This window comes from Salvelinus alpinus, chromosome 11 (assembly GCF_045679555.1).
Source record: "Salvelinus alpinus chromosome 11, SLU_Salpinus.1, whole genome shotgun sequence".
Classification (NCBI taxonomy): Eukaryota; Metazoa; Chordata; class Actinopteri; order Salmoniformes; family Salmonidae; genus Salvelinus; species Salvelinus alpinus.
In genome coordinates, this window is record NC_092096.1 from 59336682 (window position 1) to 59355844 (window position 19163).

Below are 19163 nucleotides of genomic sequence, written 5' to 3' on the forward strand. Positions count from 1 at the left end.
AGAAAAAAAAGTGTCAAAGTATTTACTAAAATAAACTGAAGTAAAAAAGAAATAAACACAATAAAAAAGAAAAGTAAATGGTCCTACTTGAGTTAGATTTGTATATGACCTAACAGTTTGCTGTAAATGGTCCTACTTGAGTTAGATTTGTATATGACCTAACAGTTTGCTGTAAATGGTCCTACTTGAGTTAGATTTGTATATGACCTAACAGTTTGCTGTAAATGGTCCTACTTGAGTTAGATTTGTATATGACCCAACAGTTGACTGTAAATGGTCTCACTTGACTTATACTGGACAAAAATATAAATGCAACATGCAACAATTTCAAAGATTTTACTGAGTTACAGTTCATATTAGGAAATCAGTCAATTGAAGTAATTTCATTAGGCCCTAATCTATGGATTTCACATGACTGGGAATACAGATATCCATCTGTTGGTCACAGATATCTTGAAATAAAGAGAGGGGCGTGGATCAGAAAACCAGTCAGTATCTGGTTTTTGCCTCATGCATCGCGACACATCTCCTTCGCATAGAGTTGATCAGGCTGTTGATTGTGGCCTGTGGAATGTTTTCCCACTCCTCTTCAATGGCTGTGTGAAGTTTCTGGATTATGGCGGGAACTGGAACATGCTGTCGTACACGTTGATTCAGAGCATCCCAAACATGCTCAATGGGTGACATGTCTGGTGAGTATGCAGGCCATGGAATAACTGGGGCATTTTCAGCTTCCAGGAATTGTGTACAGATCCTTGCGACATTATCATTCTGAAACATGAGGTGATGGCAGCAGATGAATGGGTTGACAATGGGCCTCGGGATCTTGTCATGGTATCTCTGTGCATTCAAATTGCCATAGATAAAATGCAATTGTGTTTGTTGTCCATAGCTCATGCCTGCCCATGCCATAACCCCACCGCCACCATGGGGCACTCTGTTCACAACATTGGCATCAGCAAACCGCTCGCTCACACGACGCCATGCACGTGGTCTGCCGGTTGAACATACTGCAGAATTCTCTAAAGTAATGTTGGAGGCAGCTTTTGGTAGAGAAATTAACATTAAATTATCTGGCAACAGCTCTGGTGAACATTCCTGCTGTCAGCATGTCAATTGCACGCTCTCTCAACTTAAGACATCTGTGGTATTGTGTTGTGTGACAAAACTGCAGATTTTAGAGTGACCTTTTATTGTCCCCATCAGAAGGTGAACCTGTGTAATGATCATGTTGTGTAATCAGCTTCTTGATATGCCACACCTGTCAGGTGGATGGATTATCTTGGGAAAGGAGAAATGCTCACAAACAGGGATGTAAACATATTTGTGCACAACATTTTAGAGAAATAAGTATTTTGTTTCAGGTCATGAAACATGGGACCAACACTTTACATGTTGCATTTATAATTGTGTTCAGTGTAGATTTGTACATGACCCAACAGTTTGCTGTAAATGGACCTGCTTGAGTTAGATTTGTATATGTCCCAACAGTTTACTGTAAATGGTCCTGATTGAGTTAGATGTGTGTATGTCCCAACAGTTTACTGTAAATGGTCCTGATTGAGTTAGATGTGTGTATGACCCAACAGTTTGCTGTAAATGGACCTGCTTGAGTTAGATTTGTATATGTCCCAACAGTTTACTGTAAATGGTCCTGATTGAGTTAGATGTGTGTGTATGTCCCAACAGTTTACTGTAAATGGTCCTGATTGAGTTAGATGTGTGTATGACCCAACAGTTTGCTGTAAATGGACCTGATTGAGTTAGATTTGTATATGACCCAACAATTTTCTGTAAATGGTCCTGATTTAGATTTGTATATGACCCAACAATTTGCTGTACATGGTCCTGCTAGACTTAGATTTGTACATGACCCAACAATTTGCTGTAAATGGTCCTGATTTAGATTTGTATATTTCCCAACAGTTTACTGTAAATGGTCCTGAGTTAGATTTGTATATGTCCCAACAGTTTACTGTAAATGGTCCTGAGTTAGATTTGTATATGACCCAACAGCTTACTGTAAATGGTCCTGCTAGGGTTAGATTTGTATATGATCCAACAATTTGCTGTAAATGGTCCTGCTAGAGCAAGATTTGTATATGTCCCAACAGTTTACTGTAAATGGTCTCGCTGGAATTAGATTTCTATATATGACACAACAGTCTACTGTAAATGATCTCACTTGACTTAGATTTGTAAATGACCCAACAGTTTACTGTAAATGGTCTCGCTTGACTTAGATTTGTATATGACCCAACAATTTTCTGTAAATGGTCCTGCTAGAGTTAGATTTGTATATGTCCCAACAGTTTACTGTAAATGGTCTCGCTGGAATTAGATTTCTATATATGACACAACAGTCTACTGTAAATGGTCTCGCTTGACTTAGATTTGTAAATGACCCAACAGTTTACTGTAAATGGTCTCGCTTGACTTAGATTTGTATATGACCCAACAATTTTCTGTAAATGGTCCTGCTAGAGTTAGATTTGTATATGTCCCAACAGTTTACTGTAAATGGTCTCGCTGGAATTAGATTTCTATATATGACACAACAGTCTACTGTAAATGGTCTCGCTTGACTTAGATTTGTAAATGACCCAACAGTTTACTGTACATGGTTTCGCTTGACTTAGATTTGTATATGACCCAATCGTTTGCTGTAAATGGTCCTGCTAGAGTTAGATTTGTATATGTCCCAACAGTTTGCTGTAAATGGTCCTGCTAGAGTTAGATTTGTATATGACCCAATCGTTTGCTGTAAATGGTCTCGCTTGACTATCTGCCAGACAACAGGGACCCTGTCAGGGAGAGAAATGTCACCCCTGTCACTTGAGAGAGCGTAAGAGAGCTGTGTTGTTGCTCTCGGGTTCTGGCTGCTAGTGATATTTCCATGGTATGCCCCTGCCATCTCTGATATCTCTGATATCTCAGTTACAAGGACCCAGTATACTAAATCCAGTAGGATCGACTATTGACAGAGGGACAGTGATTTAAAGGTGATGGGCCCTGTTCAAACACTTAAAATACATCTTTCCTTCCAGGCTTCCTTGAAGTAATCCCTAATCTGGCATTACTGCATGGGTTTTATGGCATATCAGATAAGTGATTACTTCGAGGAAGGAAGGATGCATTTTAAAAGTAATGCAGGGCATTAGGAAATTATTCAGACCCCTTGACTTTTTCAAAATGTTGTTGCGTTACAGCCTTATTCTAAAATTAATTAAATTATTTGTTTTCCTCATCGATCTACACACAATATCCCATAATGACAAAATTAAAACAGATTTTAAAACATTTTTGCAAATGTATTCCAAATAAAAAACAGGAATATCTTATTTACATAAGTATTCAGACCCTTTTTCCATTGATCATCCTTGAGATGTTTCTAAAACTTGATTTGAGTCCACCTGTGGTAAATTCAATTGATTGGACAAGATTTGGAAAAACACACACCTGTCTATATAAGGTCCAACAGTTGACAGTGCATGTCAGAGCAAAAACCAAGCCATAAGGTTGAAGGAATTGTCCGTAGAGCTCTTAGACAGGATTGTGTAGAGGCACAGATCTGTGGAAGGGTACCAATTAATGTATGCACCATTGAAGGTCCCCAAGAACACAGTGGCCTCCATCATTCTGATGGGTTCTGACTCCTAAACTTGAAATGTTGTTAATCATTAGGTATCCTATGGAAACGAGGGGTGCTACAGTCTGGTTTCTACACCAGAAGTGAATGGTTATCTGTAGGAGGAATGTATATGGTGTGGTCAATTAAGGGTGGATATGAGACAGAGGCTTGGGGTGTACTGAGTAAAAGAAAGGCAAGCACATGGTTGCAGTCACTGATAAGGGTGAAGAGCTGTGGATTAGTGAGGATTTGGGGCCCAGGTCAGGTCATATAAAGGGAGAAGGAACAGTTTATTACCCACATCACTTAACTTCCTGCCTAGCGATAAAGTTTTAATGTTTAGAGGGAAGGAGGAGACTGCACCCAAATGTGGGTGTATATCCTTGTGCTGGTGGAAACATATCTTTGTCTGTTCAGCTGTCTAACACTTTGGGTAAAGAAACTTGGTTTGAGCTTTACTAATCGTCCGTGAGTTTTTACTCGGTTCATTGAGAACCTAACAGTTCTTAAATGGAAGAAGTTTAGAAAAACCAAGACTCCTCCTAGAGCTGGCCGCCCAGCCAAACTGATTAATCGGGGGAGAAAGGCCTTGGTGAAGGAGGTGACCAAGAACCCGATGGTCACACTGACAGAGCTGCAAAGTTCATTTCTGGAGATGGGAGAACATTCCAGAAGGACAACCATCTCTGCAGCACTCCACCAATCAGGCCTTTTATGGTAGAGTAGCCAGACGGAAGCCACTCCTCAGTAAAAGGCACATGACAGCCTGCTTGGAGTTTGCCAAAAGACACCTAAAGGAATCTGACCATGAGAAACAAGATTCTCTGGTCTGATGAAACCAAGATTGAACTCTTTGGCCCATGCTGGGGGGAATGTTTTTCAGCGGCAGGGACTGGGAGACTAGTCAGTATCGTGGGAAAGATGAACGGAGCAAAGACAGAGAGATCCTTGATGAAAACCTGCTCCAGAGCGCTCATAACCTTAGACTAGGGCAAAGATTCCCCTTCCAATAAGACAACAACCCTAAGCACACAGCAAAGACAATGCAGGAGTGGCTTCGGGACAAGTCTCTGAATGTCCTTGAGTGGCCCAGCCAGAGCCCGGACTTTAACCCGATCGAACATCTCTGGAGAGACCTGAAAGTAGCTGTGCAGCGACGCTACCCATCCAACCTGACAGAGCTTGAGAGGATCTGCAGAGAAGAATGAGAGAAACTCCCCAAATACAGGTGTGCAAAGCTTGTAGCATCATTCCCAAGAAGACTCGAGGCTGTTATCACTGCCAAAGGTGCTTGAACAAAGTACTGAGTAAAGGATCTGAGTACTAATGTAAATGTGATGTATTTCTAAGAACCTCTTGCTCAGTTGTGCACCAGGGCCTCCCACTCCTCTTTCTACTCTGGTAAAGAGTCCGTTTGTGCTGTTTTGTGAAGGGAGTAGTACACAGCTTTGTACAAGATCTTCAGTTTCTTGGCAATTTCTTTCATGGAATAGCCTCATTTGTCAGAACAAGAATAGACTGACGAGTTTCAGAAGAAAGATCTTTGTTTCTGGTCATTATGAGCCTGTAATCGAACCCACAAATGCTGATGCTCCAGATACTCAACTAGTCTAAAGAAGGCCAGTTTTATTGCTTCTTTAATCAGACAACAGTTTTCAGCTGTGCTAACATAATTGCAAAAGGGTTTTCTAATGATCAATTAGCCTTTTAAAATTATAAACTTGGATTAGCTAACACAATGTGCCATTGGAACACAGGAGTGATGATTGCTGATAATGGGCCTCTGTACGCCTATGTACAGTCGTGGCCAAAAGTTTAGAGAATGACACAAATATTAATTTTCACAAAGTCTGCTGCCTCAGTTTGTATGATGGCAATTTGCATATACTCCAGAATGTTATGAAGAGTGATCAGATGGATTGCAATTAATTGCAAAGTCCCTCTTTGCTATGCAAATGAACTGAATCCCCCAAAAACATTTCCACTGCATTTCAGCCCTGCCACAAAAGGACCAGCTGACATCATGTCAGTGATTCTCTCATTAACACAGGTGTGAGTGTTGACGAGGACAAGGCTGGAGATCACTCTGTCATGCTGATTGAGTTCGAATAACAGACTGGAAGCTTCAAAAAGAGGGTGGTGCTTGGAATCATTGTTCTTCCTCTGGCAACCATGGTTACCTGCAAGGAAACACGTGCCGTCATCATTGCTTTGCACAAAAAGGGCTTCACAGGCAAGGATATTGCTGCCAGTAAGATTGCACCTAAATCGACCATTTATCAGATCATCAAGCACTTCAAGGAGAGCGGTTCAATTGTTGTGAAGAAGGCTTCAGGGCGCCCAAGAAAGTCCAGCAAGCTCCAGGACCATCTCCTAAAGTTGATTCAGCTGCGGGATCGGGGTGGGGCTGCGGGATCATGTGTGGGGTTGCTTCTCAGCCAATGGAGTGGGCTCACTCAGAATTTTGCCTAAGAACACAGCCATGAATAAAGAATGGTACCAACACATCCTCCGAGAGCAACTTCTCCCAACCATCCAGGAACAGTTTGGTGACGAACAATGCCTTTTCCAGCATGATGGAGCACCTTGCCATAAGCCAAAAGTGATAACTAAGTGGCTCGGGAACAAAACATCAATATTTTGGGTCCATGGCCAGGAAACTCCCCAGACCTTAATCCCATTGAGAACTTGTGGGCAATCCTCAAGAGGTGGGTGGACAAACAAAAACCCACAAATTCTGACAAACTCCAAGCACTGATTATGCAAGAATGGGCTACCATCAGTCAGGATGTGGCCCAGAAGTTAATTGACAGCATGCCAGGGCGGATTGCAAAGGTCTTGAAAAAGAAGGGTCAACACTGCTAATATTGACTCTTTGCATCAACTTCATGTAATTGTCAATAAAAGCCTTTGACACTTATGAAATGCTTGTAATTATACTTCAGTATTCCATAGTAACATCTGACAAAAATATCTAAAGACACTGAAGCAGAAAACTTTGTGAAAATTAATATTTGTGTCATTCTCAAAACTTTTAGCCACGACTGTAGACATTCCATTAAAAATCAGGTGTTTCCAGCTACAATAGTCATTTACAACATTAGCAATGTCTACACTGTATTTCTGATCAATTTGATGTTATTTTAATGGGAAGAAAATGTGTTTCTCTTTCAAAAACAAGGACATTTCTAAGTGACCCCAATCTTTTGAACGGTAGTGTATATTTTAGAATAAGGCTGTAACGTAACATCATATGGAAAAAGTCAAGGTGTCTGAATACTTTCCAAATGCACTGTTTGAACAGGGCCCTTGTCAATGGCTGTTGTAGTATAAACACTCAAACAGGATCGGACAGTAAAATTCCAACCCAGGTTAGCTGCTTCCTCCTGTACCCTAGCCCAACAGCCTCCTGTGTTTTCTATGCTTGGCTTAAATTCCTCTGTGGCCTTGGGCTGTATCCCAAATGGCACTACATTTCCCTACATAGTGCACTCCTTTTGACCAGAGTCCTTTATGGGTAGTGCACTATATAGGGAATAGGATGCCATTTGACACGTAGCCTTGCTGTTTTCCCCTAGGCTGGATCTGCCTGCAGGGCTCATTGTAATTGGCAGCACACTGGCATGCTGAGTTTATGGGCCAGCTTCAAGCTCCAGACTAAAAGGAGAACAATTCGCCAATCGGAGAAAAAAGACTCAGTTTAGTCCCTTTTCCTGATTCTGGCAGCTGTGTCTTATTCCAGCACCATAGGCCCCCTCATAACTGTTCTACACACATTACTGAGGTGTGAAATTGCATGTTGTTTTGAATACAGGCCCCATCTTTTCTATCCCGCTATAGCCTAGCGGACACTTTGCTGTGTGGTTGTTGACTAAATATGTTTGGGGTTTTTTAACCATTGATTACTATTTGTGAGTAGCCTAAGCAGGCAATTGCATGGTATTTTAGATGCTTTATGAAAATAGCCCTTAATTGGATTTTGGCTGTACAAATGATTCACAGAGTTTACTGTCAGATTTGAAGTAGACAGGGTGTATGTATTTATTGATTTGTTAGGGACAGTGCACAACTGTTGGATGGCTCACATCTGTGTCCCAGAAGAGATGTCAAATGCTTTCAGCACAAAATGTATTTAGTCTTCTGAGCAATACCTAGCAACATCATCTGCTAAACAGTGACAGGTGCATGGAAAGAAATAATGGATTAAAATAATGAATCGAGATGGATATCAGATGCACACTTTTTATTATCCTCGAAGCAATGCGATCACACCACAAAGAAACCGTACACACACTTTGGCAATGTTCCTCCGTCAGTCGTATTTTCTCTCCTCATGTGACCAGTAACAGAATGAACTTATACCTAGACCTATTTCTAGGTTTAAGTCCACCTTGAGTGACAAAACAAAGTACTCTCAGCTGAGAAGCCTGATGTGTAACTGTGCCACTCAAAGCGTATCCTGTTACCCGTCTAACAAGGAAATGTGAATTGAGACATATTTGTTTACTTTTAGTGAAGTGAGAGTTTATGTTCTCTTGTTTACTTTTTGTCCTGGATATTAACTGTAGGGTGAGGACATTGGATGTTACCAGAAGTGCCCAGTGGCCAGAAGTGCAAGGCTTCACGAAAAAAATCCATCTACCTATCACACAAAGCAGTAAGCTACCCTCTAGCTCCAGAAGCATTCAGCAATGGAGACTCGTACCGAGCAAAGAGCATGACCATTGTTATGCAAATTAGCTATATCCAGCAACAAGCACTTGAGTTTAGCGTCCTGCACAGAGCTAAATGATCTCACGTACGTCACGTATTTCCTAATGTACAGCTGATGTGTATTTTTCTCAAAGTGAAATGGTTGATTATTTGTAGCCTACAATAAAATACAAACATGAATAGGTTGCACAATGAGTGTGGTTCTTTGAACGTGTGGTTGGAGTGTGGTTCTCTGAGAATATTGCATGTTTATCCTTGGATGGCTCTCATGTGACATCAGCTGTTCATGGAATAGCCTTTACAAGTTGTTGTGGTCGGGAGTTATGAAAGGATTTGGACTCACAGTTGCATTCTGTTTCCCAAGGTCACTCACTTACTAAACGTTCCTTCTCCGGTAGTTGATTTAGGAATGTTTTCAACATAACTGGTTTTTAGGGGGTTGTTGGCTGTGTGACTAGGGCCTACCTCACTGAGATCGAAAGGACATTTCCAGTGGACTTTTGGTGTCTTTGGTAGGGAAAGGTTATGGCATGGAAAATATTGCAACTGTCCTATACTGTAATTACTGTCAGTTTGTTTTGGTCACCTTCATCTCAGCCTGTTCAGAACCACATGAGTATGCAAAAGCTACACACACACTAAATAATTATAGTGTTTGTTGAGAAACCACAAGCTTGTGATTTTTATGCTGGATTATTTTGTTTACCCTTTCTGATGGTAACATGATGAAGATACATCTGCAATATTTACAAATGTATTAAAATACATTTGAATGAATATCTATTTCAATTATGTGTCAACGAAATCTAATCACTGTCTTTAGATCAAATTAGATCCCGTTAATCAAGCATGTGTCATCTTGTCTTTCAACAGCTACCCCGCTGTCTGCGACTTTCTACAACACAATAACTTGTTATCTGTCATTCGAGCCCATGAAGCACAGGACGCTGGGTAAGTGTCCTCTTTTTACCCACCGCTGACTGCTACAGCCATTCTCCTTGGACAACTATGTCGCTTGAGTTTACGCAAGTAAACATTTGAACCTGTGCTTGTTAAAAAATGGTGCTGTATTAAAAGTTATTGAGTTTTGGCCATCCGTGCCCCTTCAAAGGACTTTGGTAGCAAGCATGTCAAAACGTTGAAGAAAAGGCTGATGAGGCAGAGAGGAACGCCCAAACTGACTCTCCCGCTGCTTGTCCACGCAGACCGTCTGGTCCCACTCAAAGAGCAAGGACAGCTTGACGTACAAGTCAGCCTTAGGCACAGCTCTAGGATCAGATTACCGTGTCCAAATCAATAAAATTATTCCTCGGGGCACTGTTGACTTCATTCACATGCACAATGTGTATGTTACATTATTATATAACCTGTTGTAATATATGCCGTTTAGCAGGCCCTTTTATCCAAAACGATTTTAAAGTAATGCGTGCGTACATTTCAGATGGTCCTGGGAGTCGAGCCCGCTGCCCTACCACACTGAGCTACAGAGTATTAGGTAGTGTTGTTGTAACGGGGACGGTAATCATGATGCTGTCGCTCCCTCTAGGTACCGCATGTACAGGAAGAGCCAGACGACAGGGTTTCCTTCTCTCATCACCATCTTCTCAGCACCCAACTACCTAGACGTCTACAATAACAAAGGTAAGCACAGAGTCCCCAGTATTCATTACCTCGACGATGTATTCGTTTATTTGGCGTCTCTTGGGTTGGTTTAGATGGGGATGGGCTGGACTGGACTGCGGTCCATTTGGCACGCACACCCTGGAGGAGGCTGGACACACACAGACCTTTGTGAAGTGAGTCAGCACAAAAAGTCTCAGAGCGACTCTTTTTGTCCAATAGGGGCATCAAAGGGGAGTTTCCGGGACAAAGGGAGAAGGGGATGGGTCTGTCTTTGACACACACACACACACACAGAGAAAGAGACTCTGCCATTTTCCCCATGGGGGCATATTTTCACATAGGTGTGAATTGGGGCAAAGCCAGTGAGTTTACTTCAGGGCATGTGTTGAGATGTTTTGAAGTATTTTTGTCAGTCTTACAATGGGCTATGTTTACAGGTTGTTGTTTTAACCTTGATGTTCCCTGTTCTCGGCCCACTTTGATATCTAATCCCAGCTTTGCCAACTCAAAGGTAAAGAGCTTTAAATAGCCGGTCTTGTGGAGCACAGTCAGGAACGCAGGCAATTACTCAGCCCTGTTAGATTCTACTTCCCACTGTAGTTTTACGGTGCATTTAACATCGGTTGCATAATTCCTCAAAGATTTTTTTTATGGTGAAAAAGAGTTTGACTCAGGCGATGTCGTTTTCTAGGATCATTTTCTATTCTCTTGAAACAACAAGGGATAGAGCTTCTAAATGAAGAGGTAAGAAGAGAACATTCTCAATGTTATTTCTGTTAAGAACCGCCCAATGAGGCACAGATATGGTTAGAATCTGTCTGATCATTCATTTAGGTGGGGGCAGGGGCAGGGCGCCCAATTGAAACGCAAGTGACCGTAATAGATTGATCTTCTCTCATCTTGGACTGGGGCCTCTGTTGCGAGCGCCGCAGTCTAGTGATTGATGGCCGGTCGATGGCCACTGTAAATCTAAAAGGAGCCCGTCAGCTCAGCATGAAGACTTTGCCAGATTCAGATTAACCGGGGCCCCTCCCCAATGGTCTGCGGTCCTGGGACAGTGTAACCCTTATCAGAGAGGGGATACCGTCACAGCCAGGAAACCCCTAGCCGGTGGTTTCACAGGCAAATAAATAAAAACCAAAACACAAAGGCCAACATTGCTGAGTGGATAAAATGTAAAGGCCACATAGCTCCTTTTTTTTAAGGATAAGATAAATCGTAGAATCAGATTGTTCGACCCCTGAGACAAGGGTCTACTACTCTACAGGGTCTCCTGTCAGGGGTCAAGTTGTCTGTGGTCACATGAGCTGGAGCTGGGTTGTCACTGATGGTCACTCAGGCTAATGTGTTATGCTCCTCCTGGTACTTCCCTGACATTACACTGGTGTGTAGAGAGAGATGAACTATGGTACACCCTGCGCTCAAATGAAAACACACCGCCATGATTGCTCTCGCTCCCTCCCTCTCTCACCCTCCTCTCTCCCACCCCCTCTCTCTCTTTATCCTTTCTCTCCATGAGCTGTAAACATGAAAACTGGCTGCTGCAACACAAAATAGAGGAGGTTGGAGGACTCCAAGGGGGAAATAATATTTGCGCATGCTATATTGTCTAGCTGCTTAATTAAAATCTCCCAGCTCAACAAGACCCTTCAGTCACTGGGCCTGCCTCTTGGACAGTGATGGTAATTACACATATCCAAACACATATAAGACACTGTTTTTCCCCTGCCGTATGTTGTTGGTGCTTGTGTTTAGACAGTTGGAAGTGTGACGGGGAGACAGAAGTAGATGGACGGCTTTGAACGTGTCAGACTGGGGATTCAGGCATGTGTGGTGAGAAGTTGGCTGTGTTAATCACCAGGTCAAACTTCAGCACAAACATTTAGCCTACCTGCTTCTTAAACAGCCATCTTTCCCCTTCTCTCTCCTGTTTTTCGTTGATAGAAGGAAATTGGAGATGGATGGAAATTGCTGTTGCTCTAGAGGACAGGCTCGGAGATATGGCCGAGGCCATTGTTCATTGACCTCTGGGGGTCAAATGTCAGAGTTCAGTTTCCTGTGAGGTTGGCATGTGGCGGTGCAATCGTACGAGGGGTGGAAAGAGATGGCATGCTGGCGTGGAAAAAATATTGGGTTGGCATCCCCGGGGCAGGAATGATGACAGTGAACAAGGGAATTTTCCGCCTCGTCACGGACGACAGCGTGGGCACCTTGTCTGGACGTTCTCCAGGGATTCCCACCCCCTCCAGCCAGAGCACATCAGAGCAGAATGGGGAGGTTCTGTTTTCCTCTCTGGATTTCTGGGTGGGAAGTTGGATGGGACTCTTGGCAAGAGAGGACCAGTTAACCAATAAACATTCCATTGTTATTATTTAGTCTCCTTCTGTGACTTAACTGTAGTTAAGATCGAGACCTCAATTATTGATCAATGACAACTCAATCTGCATTATTACTAACACTGTACCGTGTAGCCTACTGTATTGCCCCACTGCAACAGTGATTTACTCAGATCAACAATGTGTGGGATGATAAATTGAAGTGAAGTGAAAAATCAAAACAGCCCATTTCCCTCCTCTATTTCCTGTCTGCCTCTGTTACATGAATACAGAGAGGTAGACAGTAGAGTGAGTAGAGTCTGATGGGCAGACAGACAGTACAGGAGGAAGCATTAAGCCAGAGGAGGTAGAGAGGAACTTTCATCCCTCTATCCCGCTTCCCTCCATCCCTCCAGACAAAGGGGATCAGAGAGCCGTCCTCGTTACGAAGGGAGGAAAACCCTTCTCAGCAGGCACTCCTCGGTAAATAATGTAGGAGAGGACAGACAGGTGGGTAGGCGTCGGGATGACTTGACCGTGGTAGTGTGTGCGTGTTAAAGCACAGTCTGGTCTTTTCCCCTAAGAAGCACTAGGGAAGCATGCAGCTTTATCAGAGCAACAGAGACCCCCAGTGGTCATCTGAGGAACTGCAAGAAACCTCTGAAAAAATACCGTTTTCTTTCTTTTTTCGAAAATGTATTGATTTGTGAGTTTATTTTTCTTTATTTTATTATTTTATGAAAAGCAAGTCACATGTTAAGAATATTTGGTCCTTTCTGGAATCAAACCCAGAACGCTGGTGTCACAAACGACAACGAACTGAGCCTTGTAGCATGGGGGGTTGCTTGTTATAAGCCACTAACTGCGTAGATCCTACAATGCAAGTGGATTTGTGCTTTCTGAGTTTGTGTGTCTGTATCTAAGAGAAAGCAGCTCATAATAATGGTTGTTGATACTCAAGGCTGCACCGTTTGCTTGCTCCCCAATCCGCTCGTCTCACCACAGTATCACCCCGACCCCACCTCTCACCAAGCCAACTGGGATGCAAGTGAATGTTAGTCTGGCTGTAGATGTACAGACTCATGACATGCAGATGGCTGGCATGCCGCGTTTGATGACTGGCTATTCTCAAACCCAGTCAGGAGACGCCCTGAGGCAGGAAAGTCCCCACCGGGACCCGACCTCGGTGTCAGCTTTCCCCTCAACGAATCTGGGCCACATTGGCTGGGTGTTGCGGGTGGGAGGGGGAGCAGCTTTCTGTATAAAGGGGGTTAGGCAGCAGTGTCTGCCTGTGTGGTTCCCTGGCCTGTTGCAACGTGATAACACCTTACCCTGATTAGACCAACTAGGTCATTGGCCCAGGCCCAGGTCTGATACTAGTGGGGTCGCTGTGTGAGCCAAAATAGCAAAGTATTCTAATACTGTACAAGTTTAAGTCACACATAACATAATGTATTTGGAAATTGTTTTTTATCATCCTTCTACAACATCCATGAGAATCTATAGATTTTTCATGATACAAAAAAGGATTGGATTTGTTGGACTGTGATTATATGTTTTCTTACTGTATTACATACAGTACCAGTCAAAGGTTTGGACACACCTACTCATTCAAGGGTTTTAATTTATTTGTACTATTTTCTACATTGTACAAAAATAGTAAAGACATCAAAACTATGAAATAACACATATGGAATCATGTAGTAACCAAAAAAGTGTTAAACAAATCACAATATATTTTATATTTGGGATTCTTCAAAGTAGCCACCCTTTGCCTTGATGACAGTTTTGCACACTACTGGCATTCTCTCAACCAGCTTCATGAGGAATGCTTTTCCAACAGTCTTGAAGGAGTTCCCACATATGCTGAGTACTTGTTGGCTGCTTTTCCTTCACTCTGCAGTCCAAACTATCTCAATTGGGTTGAGGTCGAGTGATTGCGGAGGCCAGGTCATCTGATGCAGCACTCCATCACTCTCCTTCTTGGTCAAATAGCCCTTATACAGCCTGTACGTGTGTTTTGGGTCATTGTTCTGTTGAAAAACAAATGATAGTCCCACTTAGCGCAAACCAGATGGGATGGCGTATTGCTGCAGAATGCTGTGGTAGCCATGCTGGTTAAGTGTGCCTTGAATTCTAAATAAATCACTGACAGTGTCACCAGCAAAGCACCATCACACCTCCTCCTCTATGCTTTACGGTGGGAACCACACATGCGGAGATCATCCATTCACCTATTCTGCGTCTCAGAAAGACATGGCGGTGGAACCAAAAATCTCAAATTTGGACTCATCAGACCAAAGGACAGTTTTCCACCGGTCTAATGTCCATTGCTCATGTTTCTTGGCCCAAACAAGTCTATTCTTCTTATTGGTGTCCTTGAGTAGTGGTTTCTTTGCAGCAATTCGACCATGAAGGCCTGATTCACGCAGTCTCCTCTGAACAGTTGATGTTGAGATGTGTCTCTTACTTGAACTCTGTGAAGCATTTATTTGGGCTGTAATCTGAGGTGCAGTTAACTCTGATTAATTTATCCTCTGCAGCAGAGGTAACTCTGGATCTTCCTTTCCTGTGGCGGTCCTCATGAGAGCCAGTTTCATCATAGCGCATTATGGTTTTTCAAAGTTCTTGACATTTTCCTGTCTTAAAGTAATGATGGACTGTTGTTTGTCTTTGCTTATTTGAGCTGTTCTTGACATAATATGGACTTGGTCTTTTACCAAATAGGGCTATCTTCTGTATATCTCCTACCTTGTCACAACACAACTGATTGCCTCAAACGCATTAAGAAGAAATTCAACAAATTAACTTTTAATAAGGCACACCTGTTAATTGAAATATATTCCAGGTGACTACCTCATGAAGCTGGTTGAGAGATTGCCAAGAGTGTGCAAAGCTGTCATGAAGGCAAAGGGTGACTACTTTGAAAAATCTCAAATATATATTTTTTGGTTTAACACTTTTTTGGTTACTACATGATTCCATATGTGTTATTTCATAGTTTTGATGTGTTCACTATAATTCTACTGTAGAAAATAGTACAAATAGAGAAAAGGTGTGTCCAAACTTTTGACTGGTACTGTGTGTTTCTCTCATAAACACGGAGGGTTAAACTGGTTCTTGATACAGCCTCGGTTTCTGACCCCATCTTTGGTATGTTACAATTGCCTCCCAGAGAATTTGGTGTTTTCCACAGATCCAATATTCCATGCATATTGGCACAGAAAAAGCTATGCACAAGACCTCTGGAGACCCCTGTATGCACTAGACCTCTGGAGCAGTATTGCATACTGTGGCGAACCAAAGCACTCCTCCTGGTTCTCTAATAAACTTTCTCCCTTTGTTTTATCTCCTGTGGAACTTACAAGTAGATTTGCTTTGTTTCAGCTTATTTCTCTGCACCAGCTTTTCCTTTCAACATCCCTCCACCGCCATCCTCTCTCCTTCTGACTCTCCAATCATCTCTCTCTCTCTCTCTCTTTCTCTCTATCGCTCTCTATAATCATCTCTCTCTCTCTCTCTAATTATCTCTCTCTCACCTCCATCCCCCCTCTTCCTTGCCTCTTTCTCACTCTCTCCTTTCACCCTCTCCCTCCATCCCTCGCTCCATTCATCCCTCACCAGAAATTCAAGTTCTCTCACTAAGGAATGGAGGGAGGGATGGCCCATATGCCGAGCAAGGTGTTTTTCTTGGTTTAATTCATGTTTTAAATCCCTTTAAATGATGCTGGGTCTGTAGTGGTGGGGGTTGAGGGCTTGGAATTAAGACGAAAGAACATTCTGGAAGAGCCGAGGATGGATTTAAAAGGCCAGCTGTGTTGAACAGGACAGCGCAGCGGAGACAGACTAGGTATTTTTAGTTAATACCATTGTTTTAATTGCAAGACACAATGTCCCTCATGGTGTAAAACTGACAGGTTTATTGGGGTTTAGTGACGAGCTGGATTTACGGTTTTATGGATAGTTTAATAATGCACTCTATGGATGTTCTAGGATAGAGGGCCCTCTGAATGTATTCATAATGCTATGTACACCGGTGGTTCGTTCAACATGTTACACTAGTTATTACAGTAGTTTACGTAAAGCATCCAGGTATAATTCATTATGATGCAGTTATTAGCCCATTATAATGTCTTGTAATGATCCAGACAAAATAAAAGCCCGTTTGAGTCACTTGGAATCATAGAGAGACAAAACATTCTATATTTAACTTGCTATAAAACATGAATAACATACATGCTTATAACAAGTTGTAATGCATAATACCTGGATGCTTTTTTTTCTTTCTCTTTTTTTCTTTGAGTATATATATATATATATATATTTTAGAGGTCGACTGGTTATGATTTTTCAACACCGATACCGATTATTGGAGGACTAAAAAAAGCCGATACCGATGAATCGGACGATTTTTTAAATGTATTTGTAATAATGACAATTACAACAATACTGAATGAACACTTATTTTAACTTAATATAATACATCAATAAATGAAATTTAGCCTCAAATAAATAATGAAGCATTGCGAAGTGCTGCTGGCAAAACGCACGAAAGTGCTGTTTGAATGAATGCATACGAGCCTGCTGCTGCCTACCATCGCTCAGTCAGACTGCTCTATCAAATATCAAATCATAGACTTAATTATAACATAGTAACACACAGAAATACGAGCCTTTGCTCATTAATATGGTCGAATCCGGAAACTATCATTTCGTAAACAAAACGTTTATTCTTTCAGTGAAATACGGAGCCGTTCCGTATTTTATCTAACGGGTGGCATCCATAAGTCTAAATATTCCTGTTACATTGCACAACCTTCAATGTTATGTCATAATTACGTAAAATTCTGGCAAATTAGTTTGCAACGAGCCAGGCGGCCCAAACTGTTGCATATACCCTGACTCTGCGTGCAATGAACTCAAGAGAAGTGACATAATTTCACCTGGTTAATATTGCCTGCTAACCTGGATTTCTTTTAGCTAAATATGCAGGTTTAAAAATATATACTTCTGTGTATTGATTTTAAGAAAGGAATTGATGTTTATGGTTAGGTACAGTCGTGCAATGATTGTGCTTTTTTCGCAAATGCGCTTTTGTTAAATCATCCCCCGTTTGGCGAAGTTGGCTGTCTTGGTTAGGAAGAAATAGTCTTCACACAGTTCGCAACGAGCCAGGCGGCCCAAACTGCTGCATATACCCTGACTCTGTTGCAAGAGAAGTGACACAATTTCCCTAGTTAAAAGAAAATCATGTTAGCAGGCAATATTAACTAAATATGCAGGTTTAAAAATATATACTTGTGTATTGATTTTAAGAAAGGCATTGATGTTTATGGTTAGGTACACATTGGAGCAACGACAGTCCTTTTTCGCGAATGCACACCGGATCGATTATATGCAACGCAGGACACGCTAGATAAACTAGTAATATCATCAACTCACATTAAGCATCTCCAATCCAAAATTAAATCTAGAATCGGCTTCCTATGTCACAACAAAGCATCCTTCACTCATGCTGCCAAACATACCCTCGTAAAACTGACCATCCTACCTATCCTCGACTTCGGTGATGTCGTCTATAAAATAGCCTCCAACACTCTACTCAACAAACTGGATGCAGTCTATCACAGTGCCATCCGTTTTGTCACCAAAGCCCCATACACTACCCACCATTGCGACCTGTACGCTCTCTTTGGTTGGCCCTCGCTTCATACTCATCGCCTGACCCACTGGCTACAGGTTATCTACAAGTCTCTGCTAGGTAAAGCCCCGCCTAATCTCAGCTCAATGGTCACCATAGCAGCACCCACTCGTAGCACACGCTCCAGCAGGTATATCTCACTGGTCACCCCCAAAGCCAATTCCTCCTTTGGTCGTCTTTCCTTCCAGTTCTCTGCTGCCAATGACTGGAACGAACTGCAAAAATCTCTGAAGCTGGAGACTCATATCTCCCTCACTAGCTTTAAGCACCAGCTGTCAGAGCAGCTCACAGATCACTGCACCTGTACAAAGCCCATCTGTAAACAGCCCATCTATCTACCTACCTCATCCCCATACTGTATTTATTTATATTATCTTGCTCCTTTGCACCCCAGTATCTCTACTTGCACATTCATCTTCTGCACATCTACCATTCCAGTGTTTAATTGCTATATTGTAATTACTTTGCCACCATGGCCTATTCATTGCCTTAACTTACCTCATTTGCACTCACTGTATATAGACGTTTTGTTTTCTTTTGTTCTACTGTATTATTGACTGTATGTTTTGTTTATTCCATGTGTAACTCTGTGTTGTATGTGTCGAATTGCTACTGCCAGGTCGCAGTTGAAAATGAGAACTTGTTCTCAACTAGCCTACCTGGTTAAATAAAGGTGAAATTAAAAAATAATTTAAAAAAATAAACCATGTGTAGTTAACTAGTGATTATGATTGATTGATTGATTGTTTTTTACAAGATAAGTTTAATGCTAGCTAGCAACATACCTTGGCTTCTTGCTGCATTCGCGTAACAGTGGAGTGCAATGTAGGGCAGGTGGTTAGAGCGTTGGACTAGTTAACCGTAAGGTTGCAAGATTGAATCCCCAAGCTGACAAGGTAAAAATCTGTCGTTCTGCCCCTGAACAAGGCAGTTAACCCACCATTCCTAGGCCGTCATTGAAAATAAGAATGTGTTCTTAACTGACTTGCCTAGTTCAATAAAGGTGTAAAAATATATACTTTTTTTTTATCAGCCAAATCTGTGTCCAAAAATACCGATATCCGATTGTTATGAAAACTTGAAATCGGCCCTAATTAATCGGCCATTCTGATTAATATATATATAATTATTATTTTTTGATTTTTTTATCCCCAATTTCGTGGTATCCAATTGGTAGTTA

The 19163-nt window shown here is 41.9% G+C and overlaps 1 protein-coding gene across 4 annotated transcripts in view; it reads left to right on the top strand.

Moving 5' to 3' along the window:
- Positions 1-19163, top strand: part of LOC139534929 (protein phosphatase 3 catalytic subunit alpha) — a 137512-nt gene that overhangs the window by 95682 nt on the left and 22667 nt on the right. For all 4 annotated transcript variants that reach the window (XM_071334465.1, XM_071334467.1, XM_071334466.1 and 1 more), the window contains exons 7-8: positions 9218-9295; positions 9891-9985. In XM_071334465.1, coding sequence (XP_071190566.1) covers positions 9218-9295; positions 9891-9985 — 173 coding nt within the window. The remainder of the gene's footprint in view (positions 1-9217; positions 9296-9890; positions 9986-19163) is intronic.